At 37.8% G+C, this 24,638-nt stretch overlaps 1 protein-coding gene across 1 annotated transcript in view; it reads left to right on the top strand.

The window, feature by feature from the left end:
• Positions 1-23,307, top strand: part of PDZK1IP1 (PDZK1 interacting protein 1) — a 52,457-nt gene extending 29,150 nt beyond the window's left edge. Inside the window, exons 3-4 of the mRNA XM_044085824.1 lie at positions 13,955-14,137; positions 21,046-23,307. Of these exons, the coding sequence (XP_043941759.1) occupies positions 13,955-14,137; positions 21,046-21,124 (262 nt within the window). The 3' untranslated portion in view covers positions 21,125-23,307. The remainder of the gene's footprint in view (positions 1-13,954; positions 14,138-21,045) is intronic.
• The last annotated feature ends 1,331 nt before the right edge of the window (positions 23,308-24,638 follow it).

Below are 24,638 nucleotides of genomic sequence, written 5' to 3'. Positions count from 1 at the left end.
ATTGATATGATTTATACAGAACTGTATGTTATGTACTGAGCTTCAAGAATGTAACCACAGCATACCCTGCTAGAACATAGAAGATTAGCTTACAAAACTTCAGGAAAATAAGTTGAAATTAAGTGCTTTACAATTGAGCTATAAAAGTTAGTTACAATGCAGCAAGGAGACAGGATGTCTAAAACTAAGGTGCCTTCTGCATTATTTTGTAAGTGTTTTATTGTTTTATGTCTTCTAGCAACTGCAAAGATCTGAGCGATATCTGTTTCTCACACAGATATATGAAATTCTGTTAGTTTTTGTTTAGCCTGGGAACTGAAGTCAGGTGACAAAGATTGATGTCATCCAAGCTGACCTATACATGAATGTGTCTGCATTTAGAGTTGTTTATGTGAATGTGTATATTCTTACTCCACCTTTTATCATATTCACCGGACGTCCTTTACAGGATTGTTTTCTCTGCTCCAGTCTTTGTAGCTTTTTAAATTCAGACAATATGGGGCTAATATAAGTGTTTTATTATATATTTTTCATCCTACTTTTCAGAACTGTCATTATTAACTACTACTGAAAGTTATTTAAGATTTTAATACTTTTTCACATAGTGGTAAAGTATTTTATTTTATACTGTTTTCGATTTTACACTTCATTCTTGACTTCTCACTTTTTACTGTTATCTTAACTATTGGTTTTAATGTTAGCATGGTTTTTAAATATTATTGAATATACTTTTAAAAGGTGTTTTAAGAGTGTTTTCAAACTAATGGGCTATATTTATATTTACACATATACAAATATATTTACTGCATACATACTTGTTTTACAAGAAGCTGGATTTTTAAAGAAGCATACAATGGGTTAATTGTTCTTTCCTGCTTACCTTAGGGGCAGGTTTGTTTTTTGCTTGGAGGAAGTTGATGTGGTTTGAATTTGTATTTACTGTTTGAAACATTCTTGTTGCAACTGTCTGATGAAGTCTCACTAAGAGGTGAGACGAAAAGAGCTTAATGGTTACTGTTTTTTATTGTTTTTATTGTTTGTTTGAAGCAAAGTCTGAAGAATAAACTTTGGAAACTACTACTGTGTGCATGCCTCAAGCCCTCATGACACAGCAGTAATGTCTGATACTAATTTGGGGACTCTCTCAGAGAGAGAGACCATGCATTTTGTATTTTCTCTTCGACCTAGCTATGCATTTTGTATTTTCTCTTGGACCTAGCTAGAACATCAACTCATCATCAACATCTGCACTTGCTTTGCTGTAACTAAGATTTAGGGCATAGTATCTCTTTTAGATATAGACAGGAATGTAGTAAAATTAGTTTAGATGTTTTCTATATTAATTTGAGACTGTCTTGCAATGTTGTTTTGAAATATTTCCTGTGCTTTTGAACTCTGAAATAACTTTGTTGGATTTACTGAGTATTGTTTTGTTCTTTTATTATTTATTACTAAATATATTTAAACCTGTCTTTGTGACTGATATTTGTGAGACATATTTAAGCTCTTACAGTACTTGCATATGTATTTGGTGACACTTTACAGGCCACTCCTAAATAACCTTGCAAGTCTTGGTCAAAACTACCATTTGGATAATAGCAACATTACATAGTAGGATTGGACACCCTTTGTAAGGGCCTTATAGTAGCTGATAAGTAGGGGTTCTGGTGGCAGTGATAACTACCTTGTAGTTTGGGCAGGAGGGGGCATAGCTAGTAAATCTGTGCCAGCCTTCCCCAGGTGTGTGTGTGTGTGTGTGTGTGTGTGTGTGTGTGTGTGTGTGTGTGTGTGTGTGTGTGTTTGTGTGTGTGTGTGTAAAACAAATCTCAATGTGTGTGTCAGCTACTTGGGCACAGACATGAAGCACTGGTTGGACAGAGAGCCGGAGGACTTGGCTTGGAACCCTGGCTAAGGACTCAACTCTATAGCTGTGCCAGTGGGGAGTCTTATTGGTGGATCTGGAGAAAAAGGCAGAAACCAGCCCTAGATTGACTGTGGTCTCTGTGTGCTCTTAAGGGAAATTGCACTTTACTGTGTGTGTACTTGTCACCCTCCCAGTGTGTACATCCCCTAGCTGTTGCCAGTGGTGAGGATTGAGGCCCCTTGTTTACTGGTGCAGTGCAGGGGTGTCACATATTAATTGGTGGCAGTGGTGTGATATCCACATCATATATTAATTGGTCAATGGTGGTGAGACAGCCACGTCACAAATTAATTGGTTTGCAGTGGTGTGGATACTGAATTCCTCTAGCCTGTGTAAGCTGGTCAGTGAATGTGTTTGTCCTCTCAGCCATGAAGTGAGCATTCAGAGTTCATATCACAATTGTTTTATATTTTTGTTAGCTTAGTTAGTCAGAGAGAGCAAGCAAGCATGTCAATACAGGAGTAAGGCAAGCTGACAAGGAGTTAGTTGGCTGAGATGTGCCAGGCTAAATTACTGGTGCATGCCAACCTGACTAAAGCAGACATAATTGCAGCTTTAGTCATAGCTGCATGGCAGAATAGCAACCAGGAGGACAATCAGACTGGCCTTGGAGATGTACAACTCTCAGAAAATAGACACCTCATCATTTCCACAGAGGACTTAAATATCCATCTGGAGTTAAAGAAACTTGAGCTGGAGGCCAAGCGTTTGGAAATAGAAGCAGCAGAGAGACTGAAACATCTTGAGGCTGAGGAAAATGAGAAATTGCAATGACTGGAAGCTGAGGAGAATGAGAGGCAGAGGCAACATGACAAGGAAATGCTGACTATTTGCCAGAGTCATGGAGGTAATGAGGAAGGGAGTAACCAAACTCCAGAAGCAACAAAGGTCAGTAAATTTCTTCCACAATTTACAGAGGGGGCTAATTTTGATAGTTTCATTCATATGTTTGAAATGGTATGTAAACAGTATAATGTTGACCAAGGGCTCTGGGTATGGTATCTGACCCCCTTACTCCATGGTAAAGCTGTAACTGCTATTTCCAAATTGTCTGATACTGATTGTTTAAATTATAATGCTGTAAAGGACTGTCTTTTAGAAAGCTTTAAGTTAACACCTGAAGCTTATAGAAAAAAGTTTCATGCGCATAGACATAAGGCAGATGAAAGTGTTTGTGAATATATTGCTGAACTAAGAACTTATTTTCATAGGTGAGTGAGTGGATGTCAGATCAGCACTTTTTAGGGGCTGCAAAACCTTTTGGTGAGGGAACAAGCCCTCATTACTTTGTCTGAGGACATGAGAATCTGGTTAGTGAATAGACAATGCACTACTGCAGATGAGCTGGGGAAGAAGGAAGACCTATACCTAGCAAGCAGGGCATCACTGCACAGGAAAGAAACACCCAGTGCTGCTCATGGGTCTAAGGGAACCCATGGTGTGCAGCCCAAACTGCCCTATAGAGTCCACTAGTAGCAGGGGAAGCCACTAGTCCAGATACATGTGCAGGTCCAAGGGTTAAATGTTTCAAATGCAACCAGTGGGGCCATGTACCTATAGATGTCCATGAAGGGAAGGTGGGGAACAAAAGGTGGGAAAGCAAGTAAGTGGGAAAGAATAAATGCCAGCAGTAAATTCTCTTGAGACAACAAGGGTACCAAACTACCATCAGAGTTTATATCCTATCTTAGTAAATGGGAATGAGGCCATTGCTAAGAGAGATACAGCCTCTGACCTAACCATTGTGAGGGCTGCAATGGTTAACGAGGAGCATTAGTTGCTTGGACACTCTTCTCCAGTCAGAGATTTAGGAGGGACCCCATTCAAATACCTTTGGCTAGGGTTCATCTTGACTGGATGGAAAAGGAAGCCAGGAAGTAGGTGTGTTTGAGAATATCCCTGCAGATGTCCTGATAGGGAATGATTTTGTTAATGCAGTGCCCTGTGTGTATGCAGTTACACTCAGTAATGCTTGGAGACAAGCATATGAGTCTGGTAGCCTGGGGAGACCCAGATAAACTGCACACTTGCAGCCAGGACTGGTGATGTGTTTACTTCAGGGAGGGAGTTATCCTGTAGCAGTGAGACTGAAGGTGAGCTACAGCTGTTTGTGGGTACTGATGTTCCCTTGGACAGAGTGACTGCAAGGGCAGAGGTGAGTAGTAGTACCCAGGCTAATAGTGAGGCACTGCTGTCAGAGAATACCAGAATTTCTGTGGAAGGGGAGCTGTGAAGAGTTGCTTAGAGAGAGTTGAGACAGGCTCAGCTCTCAGACCCTACATTACAAGGCCTGAGGGAGGTAGCTAGTGAGGCACCTGATATTCAAGGGGAAAGGGGAATCGGTATACTGAGACAAAGGGTTACTGTATAGGGAGTGGACCCCTAAGGGAAGACTAGAGGGTGAGAGAATACAGCAGTTGGTAGTGCCCAGGCTATCTGGCACTTCTAGCCATAGCCCATGATATTCCCTTTGCAGTCATATGGGCAAAAAACGTACAAAAAGACATATACAGGACTTTTTTTGTCCTGGGATTACAAGAGATGTAACAGGGTACTGCAGGATCTGTGAGTAGTGCCAAAAGGTAGGCAAGGCAGGAGACAGGGTGAAAGCTCCTTTGATGCCTTTGCCTGTGACTGAGGTGCCATTTCAGAGGGTAGCTATGGATATTCTGGGGCCTCTTGAATACACCAAGTTCCACAGAGAAAAAGTATATCCTAGTGGTAGTTGATTATGCTACTAGATACCATGAAGCAGTGGCTCTGTCCTCCATTGAGGCAGAAAAGGTGGCAAATGCTTTGTTAGAAATTTTCAGCAAGACTGTCCTGCAATGTTGTTTTGAAATATTTCCTGTGATTTTGAACTCTGAAGTAACCATGTTGGATTTACTGAGTACTGTTTTGTTTTTTTATTATTTATTATTAAATATATTTAAACCTATCTTTGTGGCTGATATTTGTGAGACATATTTAAGCTCTTAGAGTACTTGCATATGTATTTGCTGACACTGTACAGGCCACTCCTAAATAGCCTTGCAAGTCTTGGTCAAAACTACCGTTTGGATAACAGTAACATTATGCAGTAGGATTGGACACCCTTTGTAAGGGCCTTATAGTAGCTGATAAGTAGGGGTTTTGGTGGCAGTGATAACTACCTTGTAGTCTGGGCAGAGGGGGGCATAGCTAGTAAACCTGTGCCAGCCTTCCCCAGGTGTGTGTGTGTCAGCTACTTGGGCAGGGACACAGAGCACTGGTTGGACAGAGACAGTGCTGGAGGACTTGGCTTGGAACCCTGGCTAAGAAGCCAACTCTATAGCTGTGCCAGTGGGGAGTATTACTGGGGATCTGGAGAAAGAGGCAGAAATCAGCCCCAGACTGACTGTGGTCTCTGTGTGCTCTTAAGGGAAATTGCACTTTACTGTGTGTGTACTTGTCATCCTCCAGTGTGTATGTTCCCTAGCTGTTGCCAGCGGTGAGGATTGAAGCTCTTTGATTAGTGGGCCAGTGCAGGGGTGTCACAGCCTTGATAATGTACACAAGTTTAGAAACATTGCTGTTAAGCAACTGTTTTTTGATAATAATACTAACACTACTAGTGCAAAAACTTTTAGCACAATGACTCAGGCAACAGAAAGTAGAAAGAGCTGTTGTCAAGCTTAGAAAGCCTAAAACAAGAAAAGTAACGAGATCCTGTACAGGTATTAGAAATATTTCAGAAATTCTATGAGAGTCTCTATAAAACAGACAAATATGAAAATCAAGAAAAGATACAATGGAAATGTTTATGGAAGAATTAAATATGCTAAAGTTAGATGTAGATAAGGCTCAATTACTAATGGTTAGGACAAGAGGAGATGAGATAAAAACTGTGATGTATAACCAATCTACAGGAAATTCCCAGGAATAGCTGGTATTCTTGTGGAAGTTTGGAAGCTAGGAAGGGAAAAAAACTGATAAAGAGCTGGAAAGATTTGGAGAAGTACCAATATCCTGGAAGAAAGCAGTGGTAGCTGTAATACCTAAAGAGGGTAAAGATCATTAGATCCAGCTTCATAAAGGCCCATTTCAATACTAAACCATGATTATAAAGTGTTCATGTCTATAATGGCTAAAAGAATGGCATAAGTAATGTCAAAACTGATATATATGGATCAATGTGGTTTTGTGGTGGCGGACAAACATTTGACAACATTAACAGAACACTGATGATCCAGAGGGAAGCAGAATGCAAGAAAATACCATTGTTGTTGATGTGTCTTGATGCGGAGAAAGCATTTGACAGAGTAAGCTGGGAATTTATGAGTATGGCAATGGAAACCTTTGCATTTCCTGAAAAAATATAAGGTTGATTAGGAGGATATATGAGGGATTGGAGGTGAAAATTAAAGTGGGTGGGAACCTCTCTGATAATTTCTGCTTGAGCAGAGGAAGCAGGCAGGGGTGTTCTCTTTCCCCTTTGTTATTTGCATTATATTCAGAACCACTGGCAAAGAAAATAAGGGACTCAGAAATTCAAAGAAATAATTAGTATGGTAGTGAAAAAAATCTGGCTTTATTTGTAAATTATATTATTTTATACCTGACAATACCAGAAAGAGACATTACAGTGTTGTGGCACATTTTGAAACAGTTTCAGATCTTTTTGGGATACAAAATTAATGAGGGTAAAAAAAAATCAATATTGGTAAATGATGTACCCACACATGAATTGGATCAGGAATATCCATATTTATGGGTACATGACAAAATTAAGTATTTAGGAGTATGGATTAAAAAACGATTCTAGTATGGCAGCTAAAGATGTGGGAAGAGACTAAACAAACGATAATACAAAAACTGAGAAAATGGAAGCTTTATTATATGGATATGGATAATAAGATACAAGTGGTTAAAATTTTTTTAGTTACTTTAGTCTTATACAGAGGTCAGACATATTTTTATCAACCAGAGGAGAAGTTGTGGATAACAAATAATAAAGAGCCGAAGGACTTTATATGGGAGGGAAGACAGCAAGATTGAAGTGGAATAAGCTGATTCTTCTAGTAGAACAGGGTGGATTGGGTTTACCCAATTTGAAGGGGTATTTCAGAGCTACATGGTTAAAACTCCTATACATATCACAAGCAAAAAATATATTTTAAAGTGGAAAGGGATGATGATGAAACAGGGTGGAAGCTCAAGAAACAAGAAAAGAATGGGATTTTGGATGCAGGCCTTTAAAGAGAATAACAATCATACAGAATATTATATCCATAAATTAGCAGAAAGTATTCTAAGAAATAAGCCAACGCATGATTGGAGAAAGGAGATTCTGCTGATATGGATGACTGCAATTAGGGATATAGTCAATAGGCAAGAGGGGGCTGGAATTTATTGAAAAAAACTGGTAAAAAAACCGAGGTATTGGGAGCAAATAACTAGGCAGGGAAAGATGACAGAATGGAAAGATGTCAAGAATGTATTTGGATTACAGGTTAGAGATTACCTTCCCTATCAAGGATTGATATCAGAGTAAAGGCAAAGAGAAACAAATAGGAAGGTCCTAAATGAAAGAACAGCAACGGTAGAGTTTTTAGTAGAACCTAGAACAGAAGCTGCCATTAAAAAAGGAATACTGCATGATAACTATAAGAATCAATCAGTGGAGGTTAGGAAGCATTGGGAAGAGAAACTGGGTAAGCAATTTACAAAGAAATAATGGGAGGATATCTCCAAAATATGCAACAAAATCTAGAAGAGTTAGGATTTTTTCTGGAAATGTTTGCATAGATATTTCTATACCCAGGTAGACTACAGATACATTTTCCTCATGCAGACAGCAAATGTTGGAGGTGTGATGAGGAAGAAAGAGGTAATTGGGAACATATTTTCTGAGAGTGTGGTGAAGTGGTAGACATTAAGGATTCTGTGTGAGATGCTCTGTCGGAGATGCTGGGTAAGCAGATTAGTCTGATGGGGGAGATGATTTTTCTGAGCTATGATATAGAATCAGAATTGCCTAGGAATAGTAAGGCCTTGCTGTATCTAATAATGGTGGCTGCCAAAAAAACTATTATTAGAAAATGGAAATCAGAATCTAAGCCAACTATACTAGAAGTAATAAATATAGTAATAGAGGTAAAACAACTGGAAATGAGATCTTTAGAAAAGGGTAGGAGCAAACTACATAGGGAAAAATGGGAAACGTGGGAACAATACATACAAGGGAGGAATGAGGTTTAAAAGGCGGCAGGACTTAAATGAGCTATGCAATATTTGATTGAAAAAGATTGGGTAAATTATAAGCAGTGTATAATATTTGCAACTGGGAGTGTGTCAGTATAATTTGTAATATTAAATGCTGGCAACTAGGATTGTGTCAGTGTGGTTTGTTTTCATTTATATACGTGTATGATTGCCTGTGTAGTAAGTGATGTTTTAATAAAGATGTTTCTTCTTTAAAAGGGGGCAGGAATTGAATAATTTATGTAATATTGCTTAGTTTATGTGATATTTAGCAATATATGTGAAGTATGTTTGTTTTAATTATAGTGTGATTACTTTTATATGAATTGTAAATTACCTATGTCACAAGTGATAATTCAATATAGGTGTTTGAAAAAAAATGTCTACCAGACCCGATTCACCTACAGATCACTTTACTAGACAGTTTTCCTGGTCATCCTTGAAAAGAAACATTTGTTTCTAGTGGGTTTGCCTGTTTAACAAATTAATAAAATAAAATAAAATAAAAAGAATAATGTACAGCCTTATACCATTTAAAAATCATCAATTGATCATATACTGCTTAAAGTCTGAATTTACATTGCTTTCCAACATAGATGCAATAACTTCTACTCATACTGTTCATAATATAGGGTGAATTTATGCTTTTTCTCTGTTTTATTGTGTTATTCATTATAATGCACATATTTATCTAGGCTAATGTCGTGTCAGAAAAAGGAACTTGCAAACAGAGTCTCCATTTATTTATCAAATATAAATCAAATAATAACTCAATTTTAATATTGAAGCTAAAACATGAAAATAAGAAAAAAAATGAAAGTTATCAAACAGTGAAAGGTTGACAGATGAGATCAGACAGGAGTCCCCGTGGACTATGATGTTTGCAGATGACATTCTGATCTGTAGTGAGAGTAGGGAACAGGTGGAGGAGACCCTGGAGAGGTGGAGATGAGCTCTAGAGAGAAGAGGAATGTAAGTACTTGGGATCAACAGTTCAGAGTAATGGTGAGTGTGGAAGAGAGGTGAAGAAGAGAGTACAGACAGGATGGAGTGGGTGGAGAAGAGTGTCAGGAGTGATTTGTGACAGACGTGTACCAGTAAGAGTGAAAGGGAAGGTCTACAAGAGGGTAGTGAGACCAGCTATGTTATATGGGTTGGAGACAGTGGCATTGACAAAAAGGCAGGAGTCAGAGCTTGACGTGGCAGAGTTGAAGATGTTAAGATTTGTACTGGGTGTGACGAGGATGGACAGGATTAGGAATAAGTATATTAGAGGGTCAGCCCAGGTTGGAAGGTTTGGAGACAAAGCCAGAGAGGCAAGATTACGTTGGTTTGGACATGTGCTGAGGAGGGATGCAGAATATATTGGGAAAAAGATGCTAAGGATGAAGCTGCCATGTAACAGGAAAAGAGGAAGGCCTAAGAGAAGGTTTATGGATGTGGTGAGAGAGGTCATGCAGGTGGTTGGTGTGACAGAGCAAGATGCAGAGGACTGGAAGAAATGGAAACAGCTGATCTGCTGTGGCGACCCCTGATGGAGCAGCCAAAAGAAGAAGAAGAAGATCAAACAATGCAATACTTATTATCACATGAACAATATGTTAAAATGAATAATTAAGAATTTATACATTTAAATGTTTGCTGAAATATTAAAGTTTTACTTTTTAAAATATGCTTCCTAATTTCCTACATTTTTCAGCAAGTCAGCAAGTACCTAAGGAGTAGACATGCACTGGAAGCAACACTGGGTCATCAGTCACTCATATAAATAACATGGCCCTTCATGTCCCACCTTAAATGTGAAAGATTCCTGTCAGTTTCCTGGAACCACTTCAGACTCGCTAGTGGGATGCCTGCCCCAGTACATGCTGCCTACTTCACCCTAGGGGGATGCCAGTAGTTGATCTTCTTCTTCTCCTTTTGGCTTTTCCTGGTTAGGGGTTGCTGAAGTGGAACAATGGTCCACAGAACGATTGGCAGTGGAGTTTTACAGCGTCAAGTTGCAGCCCGGCACCCAACCTTCTACAGAAGGCACACACATGCACACATTGACACCTAGGGCCAATTTAGAGTGTCCAGTCCACCTGCAGCATGTCTTTGGGATGTGGGAGGAAACCAGAGCAAATGGTGGAAACCCACGCAACCACAGGGAGGACATGCAGGCACCATACAGAAGGCACTCCAGCTGAGAATCAAACCAGAGAACCTCTTGCTGTGAGGCGGTAACACTAACCACTGTACCACTGTGGCTGCCTGGGATGTCAGCAGACGATAAACCTTATTATTCTTCTCTGATCTACCTTCCATCAATTGCCTGGGCCAGTAGTCAAACTCAGATTGTCTGCATCCAGTGTGCTGCTGGTGACTTGCCTCAATGGTGGCTTGGAATCTAGTCTGTTTCTGTTTTCCTTAGTAATATGTTAAGCCTCTGGCCTGCACTTGCAGGCTGGCATGTATTACGGATATTAGTATAATCTGTAGCTAAGCATTGTCAATTTCTCAGAAATATAACCTAAGAAAGAATTAAAAAGTTTAAATGTGATCCAGGTCCCTCTTTATCACTGGTAGAGATCACTGTATTTTTCTTTTACACTAACTCTTTATGTGACAGAATCAGTCTGTTTTCCTCTTCCTCTAGAACTTGAGGCCACCTAACTCTTCCCCGTTTCCTACAGATCTATATAACTGTATGTATAATAGTAATCACTATATTTTTCTTCTAATTTGTTTACCAATTACCCTTGATGTTCTTTTGTACAATTTATGTTATACATCAGTTATTTCATTCCTGGATCCTACTTTCTGGTGTTAACTTAATTTTCTTTTGTGTTTTGCTAGACACGAGTTACTTTTTGTGGAGGTATATCATGATGAATCAAGTGGAATCAATTATTACATAAAAACTGATTGAACAAACACTTGTGCTTGCAGTATACTGGTAAATCCTGCCCAACTTTCTATTAATCTGTTGCTTTGTCACATTCTGTGCATTAGCAAAGCTGTTTCACACTGTATTGAGTTTAATTTGCTTTAATTCTTACCAGTTCTATATTAATTTATTAACTGTCAAATTGCTGGCAATCATGTTGTTGTTGTCTTTCGGCTTTTCCCAGTTAGGGGTCACCACAGCGGAACTCCGGTCCGCTAATGATTGGCAGTAGATTTTCACGGTGCTGAGTTGCCAGCTCGACGCCCAACCTTCAACGAATCATATAGATTACAAAATAAACTTTCGACAATGCATTCCATAAACTGAATTCATACACAGCTCAGCTCAGATCAGAACTTAAGTATGCAGCCCTACAGCCCTGCTACACCTTGCTAAAAATGTCCTGTACCACTTAAGCTTCCAAAGAAATTAAGTTTTGAGAGCATATATGCCTGTTATGTATTTAGTTACCTAACAGGGAGTAATAGAATAAGATATTACGTAATGAAATATTTGCTTCCTATAAGTCACAGTGATCAGACTGTATTTTAGTTACAAGGTAAATATTCAAAGAGGGACAATAGTTCAGGTGATCTTTCTCCTGTATTATGAAGAAGTTGGGGCATTCACCCAGCAATAGCTAGAATGACGAGACTGCAACTAGCTGATGAGGGTCTTTGCCCCCTATACACTAAGTATACCTAGGTCACATAATGATATGATTCTTAAACCTAACAAAGTCCCACAGTGGAAAATTGCATTGAAGGCAACTGAGTAAAAGTGATGTGGAAACAAATCCACCAGGATACCACGTAACAATAAAATGATTGTTACACTCAACAAAATGTTATGTACAGGCGACACATTCAACAACAAATGAGACATATTTTTGAGGAAATGAACCAACAATTTCACATCTTTGTTATGATACAACAAATCAAAGAACTTCCATTTTACAAAAGCCGAACTGTACCCTTCCCAGTTTGGCTTTGTTAAGGGCAGGGCAGATCATGCCTCCTAAACCTGGTGGGCTTTTTGGAGACAGTTACCAAGGCTATAGATGAGGGAAAGGTGGTCCACACAGCCTACCTAGACCTCACAAAGGCATTTTGACACCATTCCCCATTCAGATATTATAGACAAGCTCACCAGCCTGAACATAAACCCCTACGTCATGAGATGGGTTGCCAACTGGCTCATGGACAGAACCCACATGGTAAGAGTTGCGGGAGCTAGGTCTGACTCTAAACTGGTTACAAGTAGCGTTCCCCAGGGCTCAGTCCTAGGACACCTCCTGTTCAGCATATACTTCTCAGAGGTACAGGCAAGCACAGGAGGACTATGGCTGACCAAGTTCATAGATGACTGCAAACTAGGGGCAATAATTGACTCTCTGGCTGACACAGACTTCCTCCAAAAAGTTTCACTGAGACAGATAACTGGTGTCAAAACCATGGCCTCAAGCTAAATGCAAAAAAGGGCATAGTCATCCCCTTTGAAAAAAAACATAGTACCCACAAACTATCACATAGGTGGTAGCCTCCTAAATACGGAAGATGTAATAAGGGATCTGGGGACCCAAGTAGATAGTAGCCTCTCCTTTGACAATCACATTGCCAAAGTGGTGAGAAAATCCTTCTATGTGGCCCACCTAATCACAAAAGGCTTTGCATCCAGATCAGAGGAGGCCATTGTGCCCCTCTATGCATCACTCATCAGACCCATCATAGAGTACAACGTCCCATTTGGGATGTACCTTACAGGACACCTGCTACAGCTGGAAAGACCACAGAAGTACCTCTCCAAGAGGATCAATGGCCTCAAACAGATGCCCTATGCAGCTCAACTGAAGAAACTCCAGCTATACTCGGTTGCATACCGCCTACTCAAAGGTGATCTCTGCCTGACATACAAGGCCATGTCCAACCCAGAATTGATGGGCATGCTCCACCTAAAGAAAACCATATCCCCTCGAGCCACACACTCTAGGGATCTAAACCTCACCACAACAATAAATAGGATGTGCTGGAGGGATAAATTCCTGTCCCAGAGACTTCCCTTGCTCTGGAACAGGATTCCAGTCTACATTATGCAGAGCTCCTCACTAACCCTCTTCAAGAGAAACCTTGACGAGGGGATGGGAAACAGAAAGTATACCCCGGGGATCACTTCAATGGCTCTGCTTGACAGAGGGACAGGGAACTAATCTAAGGAGGTGGCGAAAGCCAACACTTTCCTGCTAGGCTTATAAATGCCTTCGGGCAGATAGCCTAGTACTGACCTATGAACCTATATTTCTGTGCTTAAAAATCAAGACTACTAAACACTTCTGTAATGTACATAAAAGGTTTTATTAGGCAGTTCATAAGAAAGGTGCCTTTGATTACCTAACATGCAATGGCCTGGCTAAAAAGACTTATTTGCTGACTTGCTTGTCACTGAATAATAAGTCTGTCAATGTCTAATAATTCAAAATCACAACTCTCAAGCTAATCTTTTCATATGCAATTTATTAAGAGACTCAGATTTCCAACACAGCCACTGATTACTTTTCCAGTTTTTCATCTGTTAGACCTCTCAATGGTTCTACATCACAGTGACATCCTAACATATCTTTGGTCTCATCCAGGAATGTTTGTGTACTTGACCCCTGACTAAAAATGTTACCATGTAAGATAGGTCTAGCAATGAAAACACACAACACATTGCAGTTTAGTAAAGTAACTATTAATGTGATTCTTAGAGTGGGTAGAGGTCTTACTTTTTTAATGCATATTATATTAATAATTGAACAAATGTAGTTGTAAAGATAGCAAACCTGCATTGTAATTTTCCTTCATGTTTTAATTGATGTTTCTTCACTTTGATTTCATATTTAGGGAGACCAATGAACTTGAGGTGACAGGAACGTACACTACGACTGAACATGTAAATACCAACAACATGCAATGTAATGAAAATGAATATGCAAATGACAAATCTATGCAACATAATGAGAATCGATATGCAAGCATTAATGGTGTGCAAAGTAATGAGTATTATACCTTGAAGGAAACTATGAGGTTAGTGACTGTTTCATTGTTTTTTAACGTTTTGGAGAAATAAAATAATGTTCCATCTTTCTGATGATCTAAATATTTTTCCTATAAAAATGAATGCCTCCCAGATGTTGCAATCTTAAAGGTCTTCTTGATTTTATGAAATGTTACCCTTTGTGTCTTTTTACATCTGTCATTTCTACTCCTAAGCAATTAATGAATGTCAGTTTACAATATTCAGATACACAGTAGTTTTATTGGGGAGAATCCTTCTGCAGTCTGGATAGACTTGCTAAAAATATTTTCTGTATAATGCATCTTCCGTATAATTACAAGTTCCTAATTTTAAGCCTCGTGTTTGCTCTGCTGTGCAAGATGTTACTAGATATGATTAATGGTGACTTTATGAATTTGAAAATTTATTATCTCAGTGAGCCATCAATGACATATGTAGACTTTATGTTTAATTATATGTATACAGATAATTCATGTGAAAATGATGTGAAAGGAAGCTGTGCAAGAACTGTCTGAAAATATAGTTTTTAAAAGTTTATATAAGCAGTTATACACAAACCTAGCATCACAGTTTTTGGGACCACCAAATAATTTGGCAAAACAATGAGATTATCCCTCTTGGTCTTCCTTCATAACATGTGTGACCATAGCTGAACTATCTGCTGTTTTCATGTTTCTGTAGTGTTCTGTCAGATTAGTCAGTACTTTAGTCATGTGTTATAGATGAAATTATAGCACTGTTTTGAGGGACTGTTGGAGACTATTCAGTGCACATCTGCTTCTTAATAATAATGCCTTAGCTTGGCAATGCATGTTGTTGAACTGTAAATCTTAAAATGCAATTATTTAAATAAAGACATAGCCCACCACAAGCTCTCCAGTATCAAGACTAGATGCAAACATTTCAGAACTGCAACATCATTCATATTTTTGTCTTTGCTTGTTGTGCATGTGCAAACCAATACATTTTGTCTCAGTAATTATAATTAGAAATCATTTTATAATAACAGCCATGCAATGTGAATATCATATGATTACTTCATATCTTTACAAGCTTCTTACCTTGAGGCCAGCCTAGATGCATCAATATTTTAAAAACATATTCACAATCATGTTGGATTAACTAACACAGTGCATTCGCTATCCAAAGTTAAAGAAAAGGGTGAAAGCAGATTATGAAAGCAGGTTATGTCTTAAGGTTCTGAGTTATCTCTTCTCCTTGGTTGTTCCGAATACCTCATCCTCCTCTACAATTTTCTAGTTTAATTTCAGTCCTAACATTATTCAGCCCTGTCATGAATTTATTCTCTCATTCTAGTTCACACTTATTTTTCTTATTCTCCTTCTCCTTCCTCTGTACTTTAGCAGTTTCCATTTGCATCTCGCTTATGTCAAGTTCCACACCAGGTGGAAGGTTAGCATAATGGTTAAGGTGTTTACCTTATAGACACAAGGTGTAGGGTTTGATACTCACAAGGGGTAATTGGCTAGGCTTAAAATGACCCACAAGGGCAGTCAGCCTAGTATGAACCTATGGACCTTTATCAACCCTCAGGGTTGGGGGCTGGTATAATGGTTAAGATGTTTACCTCGCAGACAAGAGGTACAGGTTTTGAGTCTCACTAAAGGAAGGTGGCTAGGCTTAAAATGATCCACAAGGGCAGCTAGCCTAGTGCTTATCTATGAACCTATAAACCATTTTGGGTCATCACTCTTCCACCTCCCCATGACCCATCCAATTCCAACAAGCCAAATTTTTCCAGTATCTCTGCAGAACTCTACCACTTAAAATACTCCTAATTTCTAAAACCTACCATTTTCTTATACCAGAGCAGGTCCACCTCATTGTAGGGTCTGTCTCCTGTTTTTGACACCTCTAACATGTGAATCTTGAACTATAGATGACTCTCTCAAGAGTCTTCATGGTAGTCATCCAGTCATCAAGACTTAGTCTTAAAGTTGGCCAAAGTAGACCTTTGTTTGACATATAGAGCAATTTATTCTATCGACTGTGAACATGTTGAGGTAGGAACCTATCCCTCCAGCAAGTCTTGTTTATTCATTGGTGAAGATTTAGGTCCCTAATGTGGGTGATTGTATCCCACTAGTTTTGCAATGAAATAGGATGCCAAATAGGATTGGGCCTTTCATGACTTGAGAAGTGAGATGAAAATCACCTCAGAACAGTTGATAGACTACAAAGTATAAGAAGAATCATATTAATTTGTTAAGATAGCTGAAGGAGTTAAGGCCTTTAATGTTTTGTTTAGAAATCTTTGGGACCTTTCCAGTCCACTACAGTATGCTTGAAATTTTACATACCAAAGGGGGCACTGCATTCAATAATGGGTATGATGATTTCTCTGGATTTCCTTACTGTGGTGGAAACATGATGAGAGAGAGTTGTGTACATAGTATTTAGGTCTCTTATTAATATCTCTGTCTGAAGAGAAGTATTATTTACGATACAGGAAGTGGGAGCAGCATTTTTGTTGAATATTACTATGTCCGTACTTTTTTGCATTTTGTTTGAGACCATTTTTGGTGCACAATGTATGTGCTTATTCCAGCCCTTGTTGTGGTTGTTTAATATCAGTGGAGGAGTGGATAATAATACTGTGCTTGCAGTAAATCAGCAGACTTGGCCAACCACATTTCTGTGATATTGGCTTGGATATAAGCAAAATAAATGCCCTACAAGAGTAGGCCTGGAACCGAACCCTTTTATCAGCACTAGTTTACAATTTTAAAGTGTCTTGGTCACCTTCAGAAGCATATTTGTTTTATAATTGTGCGGTTTGATTTTTCTAGTTTCACTGTTTACTTAGTTTTTCTCTACAACCAGGACCATAAAATGATATCCTGGTAAAGACTGGGTAATATTTTACATATTACTGGAAAGTATTATGGACAACCAAAATAAATTACTTTTTTAGTTGAGCAAATTATTAATTACATTGTAGTTTGATTATTATGTCATCAGATGTGTTAATTTTCAACGGGAAGTGTTCCACCTGCAAGAACTAATTGACAACTTGTATTTCTAGGAAGTAAGAAATTACTACTAATGCATTTTGCATGGAAATGCAGCAGTCTGTACATTTAATTTATGTAGTGAGGCATTGTGAGTTCAGTCTTCCATGATGTCATGGCAGGGATTTTCAGCTCTGAGAAAAAGAAAAATCATGGGACTGTACTTATCAACAAAATAATATGCAAAAACAGCAGACTTTTTGTATCAGGACCTGTATAAATTGATATTGTATACATTAAGGAGGTTATATGTAATGCTAGTAGTTTGCTACTTATACTTGCTTCAGAAAGTGATCAGTGCACATTAAGTTCAAATAAGGTACCAGCAGCATTCGCAGCTTATGATCTGTAGATATCCAGTTTGCGATCCAATTGATAGAGTAAGGTTTTACATTAAGTATTTTTCTTTTTTCAATAATATGAACATGGGGATAGTGTCTAATGCCCTGGACAGGTCAAAATAAATAGTATGCATGAGTGAACATGGTCCATTTAATCTGTAACATTTTCAAATCAACTCACTAGCTTCAGAAGACAGGAGCTTGCCTTCTGTAAACTAAAATGATTGCTGTCTGCATCAGTTAAGTTGCATCAAAAGCTCATAAACTAGTTCTTCTATGATGCAGTCAATGGCTTGGTGTATAAAACTGATGAGGCTGACAGGCCTAAAATTATCCATGTCTGCAGAGAAGACAGGAGCTTGCCTTTTGTAAACAGAACTGATTGGTGTCTGCATCAGTTAAGTTGCATAAAATGTACGTAAATGAGTTCTGCTATGATACAGTCCATGGCTTGGCATATAAGGCTGGTGAGGCTGGCAGGCCTAAAATTACCCATGTCTGCAGAGTAGCTATCTTATACAGGGGAATCCCTGTCACTGCTCTCCAGGCATTAGGCTCAAGTTCTATGCATAGGCTGAGGTTGAAGAATTTAAGCAGATGCTCATATAGGCCATATTTTACACTGATGAGAATGTAGCCCCATACTTTGTGTGGTTCTATGGAAGTATTATTTGTAGTCTTGACAGGGATTCTAAGACTTGTTACAAAGTAATTTCAGGGGAAACTAATTTTCAAAGATAGTGGGGGCAATATTATGTATAATTTGGGTAAAGCAAACACTAAATGGGTCTCCTAATAATTGCTTATATCCTTGGGATAATAATTCTATCCATTCTCCTAATAAGTCACCACTAGTAGGAAACATTTCTAATCAGCATACTTAATTACTTTCATCCCTAGAGAAAGTGTGCTTCTCCAGGCAACCCATGGCTCAGTTTCCCACAACACTTAGTCAACATTGTTCCATCCTCATCTCGTTTCCTTTTATCAACTGCTCTCACATTCTTTTAGGTAAAGACAAAGGCCAGGTCTGAAAGTACATAAAATACATCCAACCCTTGTGCTGACTCCTAGCCTTGTGTATACATACCAGTGGGTCATCACAATTCAGTCCGTATAAGGAGCCTATCGCCCATAGTTCCCGCAACATAGCTATGCCTGCACCCCACATTTCAGACAACTTGGAGAAGGCAATGATCTAGGGACAGAACAGCAAGCAATGAAGAACAAATAGAGAAAACCTAGAACCTTCTGCCCCCCACTTCATCTTACCATCTGGGCATATGAAGAGAAATGAGAGGACGATACATGTAGAATTCTGGCTAAACCTTGCAAGAGGAAATTTTACAACCTCACACAAAAAGAACTGTCTACTCCTAAAAGGACTCAGTGAAGACAAGAAGGGCTATGAAAGCAGGCAAATGAGGTGGCATCTTCATTACAGACACCGAGAAATACAATTACAACATTGAAGAAATAAGCAGAGCCAGTCCCATGAACTGTTCCAAAATGTTCTCTCAAAGCACCAGCACTACAAGAATCCGATAAAAACGTATTTTATTCCACACATAAGTTCTAGATGCTATCAAATTATATGACTTTATATGACAGTTTATTATATATTGACTATATTTGTAGATTTGTGTACTTTTTCATCTTGTTTGATTTTTGGGATTTTTGTCAGATTCTCCATATTTACATTATTCTGCCCTTCTTAGTGTCAAGTAATTATTAGACCCATTTAAGTAATTGTTAATTTGACATAATTCCTAGCAACACTTACTCTAAATTCAGAATGCAACTTGAAAAACACCTTCATCAAAGCCAAATGCTCCTACAATGCAAGACATATCACCCAATACACTGTCACTATTTCTCTTTTCCACTTCTCCTCTCACAGAATTACTGAAGGATGACCCACTTAGAAACTAATAATGTACATATTCAGTTTTATACAGTTTTTGTATGTAACTAATCTGAAGTATTCTGTTATTACCTACATTCCTGCATTTGTTTGTATTTCACCCAGACTAAGCTTGGAATTGGCCAGTAGTGATCAGTCTATTACACTGGTAAACTTACATATGTGTATGTACAGATTCACTTCAGAAGCCTGAAAGCCCAAAATCCTGAATTTCAAAGAACTGAGACGAAAATTTTGAAAGTTCAAAAGACTGAAAACTCAAAAGTACTGAATCTCAGAATACTGAAAACAGATAGGATACCAAAACTTACTATATTGCAACATAACTACATACAGAAACAAATAAAAGATAAAATATTTACCACTTCTTCAAGTATAAGCAGGGGGGCAAGCCATTCTGCACCCCCCACACCCCCTGCTACTTAAATATATCAACTCCAAGATTGCACTCCACAGAACAAAATGGCAAACATACCATTATGTGTTTCATGACTGCCTGTTGTAACATTAGTCATGTTCCCCTCTAACTTGCTATATTACAACATAACTCATGTTAGTGTAGTGAAGTGCGATCTCGAAGTTGATATATTTAAGTAGCAGGGGGTGCAGCCCCCACATGGGGGGGGTGCTGTGGGCTTGCCCCCATGCTTATACTTGGAGAAAACTAATATGGTTTGTCTTGTATTTGTTTCTGTATCTACTTCTGCTGGAATATAATAAGTGTTGGTATCTGGTGTGTTTTCAGTATTCTGAGATTCAGTATTCTGAGATTCAATATTTTGAGTTTTCAGTCTTTTGAACCTTCAAGATTTTGGTCTCAGTCTTTTGAAATTCAAGATTTTGGCTTTTCTTCTTCTGATGAATGATGTATGCACTTATCCATATCCATCCCCATTTTCCATTTCCACGCTGATTAATGAGTGGCTGAACATTGTTCACTTTTAGTCACAATCAAGTTCATTGTAATGGAAATATTTTTTTCTTGCTTATATTTTCTTTGTTCTGTTGGAGATCTATGTTAAAATTATTCTTACATATTTGTGTGATGAAGTTAGTCACTGTGAAACAAATGACTACCTCTGAAGAACTGCACATAAAGAACATTATTATTCCAGTGTATATTTATTTCAGTACTGCAGACTCTAGAAAATTATTTTCTACAAATAATAAAATAACTCTGCCAAATTCTAAAACTGCAGAACAATTAAAACCATAATACAAATCTGCTTTTATGTAATCTGTTGATTATTTACCAAAATGCTGAATCAATGATTGGAACTGTTGGCCTTCTGTCTTCAACATAATGTTGTAGGACAGGAGGAATGAAAACAATTAAGCAAATAAATATATAACAATAAAATACAGAATAATTAATAACAATAAGTCATGGAATAAAACAATCTATGGAATCTATTGAAATGTTTTTAAGAACTGAGTGCTAACATAATACATATGATGTACGTTTAATATGTTTTAATGTTATTTATACATATTTCCCTAGATTATTCTCCACTAAGTGAATTTCCATTTGCACAGACTGAATCATGTTTATGTAACTGCTTAACAATTTTTTTTTCTAAATTATTAGCAACTAATGAGACCCTTATTTTGTCTTTCAGATCCACAGAACATTCAAATGCTTATGACAACATTATGGCAGAGGAGGAAGTTGGAAATGTTATTGTTACTGCTATGTAATCCCCTGGTATAAACTGTCTACTCTTCAGAGCTGAAATGAATATATATCTGAGCTTTCATGGAAAATACTGAAATAATTATGTCTGAGGCACAAAATGAGTCAAATTCCATAAAAGTGCATCTGTATGATCTTTCTTCTGCTTGATTTTTAAATTTGCTTAATTGCTACAATTATTAAATTAATGACTGTAGCCCCCTTCGATCAAAAGTGACTTTATAACGGCTTCTTTGCTTTCACCAGAAAGCTGGCATCCAAACTAATTTTGTGGTACTTGTAGGTCTATGGAGGATATGTGTCATCTTTTTACACACTCTGACACCAAATGGTAACCCAGTAACTCCTGTTCGCAATGTTTACTGTTTCTAGTACTGTTTGCTGCAGATATGGATTTATAGACTTTGTGAATGTATAATGGTGGCTATATGTCACTGCATTCACTATTGTGTACATGTGCACTGAACTGTTTCTTAGATCACACTAGACCTCCTAGACTTAGCCTTCTGTCACTTTTCAAGTCCTCAGTTGCACGTTTCTTAACAGACACAGAAGTGCCTCAGTCTTGATTTAAAAAGCAACAAAAATTAGAACACAGATTAGAATATACATTTTTTGTTGTTCTTGTTGAAAAAAGTGTGAGTCTCAATTATAGCCTTGCTGTCTTTCACTGAGTATCTGTTCTGAATTTAAAATATGATACAGAATTAGAACATAAACGAGAGTTAGACAATTTATTTTACAAAGTGGAATTCCCAGAGTCATTAGAGCACTGGTACTTTTTACCAGATATCCACTCTGGATTTAAAAAGGGATAATGAAGTGAAGCATAAACTAGAATAAGCCATCTTATTTCATGAAAGCGGGATTTTGTGGGCTGCAAGCTTGCCACATTTTAACATAGAATGCATGACCATCTTCTAATAAAAAGTTATGCATAGTTCGTGTGGAAGGGAAATATCACTGATTAAAGTTCAAAAGCAGTGTATGTGATGGAAACTCAATTTTGTTTACCCAGAATTCCTAGTATAGTGATTCAGCTATGGCATATGTAACCGTAATTATCATGTGCTTGCATGGTACATACCAGCACTACAATGTGTCCAAGTTAGTGACTAATAAAACCTTTTTCATGATTATATCATCCTGTTGGCAAAGAAAACTCCTGAACTCTACCATAATGATATTGGGCATATTTTTTCTTTGCACTGTATGTGGACATATGGTTTAGTTTTATTAATTTTATAGATTTATTGACAGAAAATATGGACTGACTTTGTTACCATAATTGCAGGAATGGTTTTAGATGCTGCTGACTTGCAAACATCACACATTTTCAAAACTTCAGTTACTGGTCATCAGTGTTTTGTGTGTGTGTGTGTGTGTGTGTGTGTGTGTGTGTGTGTGTGTGTGTGTGTGTGTGTGTGTGTGTATTCTACATTGTTTGTAAAGTGTATTTTCATTACTGCTTGCAGATTTTGTGATTTTTCTATATATAACTTATGTTTCCTTACAGATACATGGTGCTTAGTAGGCTTTTTTGATTTTACTGATTACTGTTAAAGATGCATTACTTGATGTTTTTCAGTTTTTTCAATGTTCTAAATACCTGCATGAAGTAATTTTTGTTTCATGTGTTACTACTTATTGTGTTCATATCTCTCAAGGTATATGGGTAAACAAAAAACAGCTCAGTGGGTCCTTATTCTTTAAACTTTCATGTAAGGGAATGTACAATTATTATTATAGGGAATCAATGTAGCAGAGATTATGCAGATCTAAGACCAACTGCATGCCTGGTAGGATACATCAAAATGATTAAAAGTGAAATGACATGAAAAGAGTGAATGCTGTTTATTGTTTGGAAGCAGTGTTATTCTTAACAGAAAGAGCCAAAATGAAGCAATATGCTTAAGTAAGGTGTTATCTTTTGCCAAAATTACTCATAGTACAATCATAATAAAGTCTGTCTGTAGGTATGTGTTATGATGGAATATAAAGAACCTTTGTAGCAGAAACATTCAGCTGTATTTCCTGCTTCAGTTAATTTAAGGAACATTGTTTCATTAATGTATCACATCTCATTTGATGCATTGTTTCTTAATTAGATGTCATTGCTAAAGTTATAGTATAATTTCCAGAATAAAGCAGCAACTGCAGGTAAAGAGGGCATCCTCATGATACATTACATATTCCTTTAATTTGTATTATTTTTTTTATACTTGCTATATTTTGTCACATCAGTACTGTTTCAATTTAAAATAGTGCAGTCAAAAAATTGCACAAAAATTAAAAAAATCATAGACTGAAAAAAATGTTTCTCTGGACTGCTAAACACATTAATAGAATACATACAAACAGATATTATGAATACAATAGACTCCCTCTTATCTGGCCTCTCTTTAACCGGTCTCCTTTTTAACCAGCCATCAAATTTCTGCTGTAGTCCTAGCAAAAGACAACAGAGAAGAACAACACTTCCACATCCTCTGGGCTAAATAATGGCAGACATTTGAGTTTTTAGACTTCATATTCATTAGAAAAATACATACTAACACAAATCCTGTTTATCTAGCTGATGTATAACCTATAAATATTATTTTGTATGTTTTTTTCTGATTAACCAGCCATTCGTTTATCCAGCCTAAGATCTAGTCCCAGTGAGACCGGATAAGAGGGAGTCTACTGTACTCACCACAATGTCAGTTTTGTGTGTGTGTGTGTGTGTGTGTGTGTGTGTGTGTGTGTGTGTGTGTGTGTGTGTGTGTGTGTGTGTTTATGTGCTGTCTGATCAACCTATCAGGACTTGTGTCTCTTCACCAAGTTCTTCTTGGCCAATCAGATTTTTTCAGGCTGCTAAACCCACCCCTTAGCCTGCTCTGAGCCATTCCCAAAATAATTCTGCCAGTTCACTTTACTCTAATTCTTTCTAATTATGGCTTTAAGGAAACCAATTAGCTTTGCACCAACTGATAATGAAAAACAAAAACAAACAAAAAAAAACTATGCACAAGTTGAAAAGCCAAGGAAAACTAGAAGAAGCTAGTTGGCAATATGTTCAGCAACCAGAGTACCTTTTCACAGATCTAGCAATATGGAAAGTGGACTTAAATTCTATATCTAACATAGTCCCACACAGAGCAAGCCTAACTGGTAAAACTACTAATGCAGCAACTCTCTTGTAACTGTGACACACACAGGGAGATTTGGAGCAGGAAGTCTTGTATGATTTGCAGTGTTTTGCAAATGTATGCCTAGTAGATGATAGACCAAGTAGCCTCTGCATAAATATCATCTGTGGAGGTACTGTGAGAGAAAGCCTCTGAAGTGCCAACAGCTCCAGAAGAATGACTTTTTGTAGTCTTTTAACAGGTCTTACCATACTTTTCATAGTAAAAACACTATAGTATTAGACAGCCATTTGGAGAGCCATTGTTTTGCTATATCAACCATTGTCAAAGAAAATAATAACTGCTCAACTTTCTTAATAAGAGCTGTGCTGGCAGTCAGTTCCTCAAT

This window comes from Protopterus annectens, chromosome 10.part0, assembly GCF_019279795.1.
Source record: "Protopterus annectens isolate FY-2018-M chromosome 10.part0, PAN1.0, whole genome shotgun sequence".
Taxonomy (NCBI): Eukaryota; Metazoa; Chordata; order Ceratodontiformes; family Protopteridae; genus Protopterus; species Protopterus annectens.
Note: the sequence above shows the minus strand (reverse complement) of the source record. Positions and strands in the feature narration are given on the sequence as shown.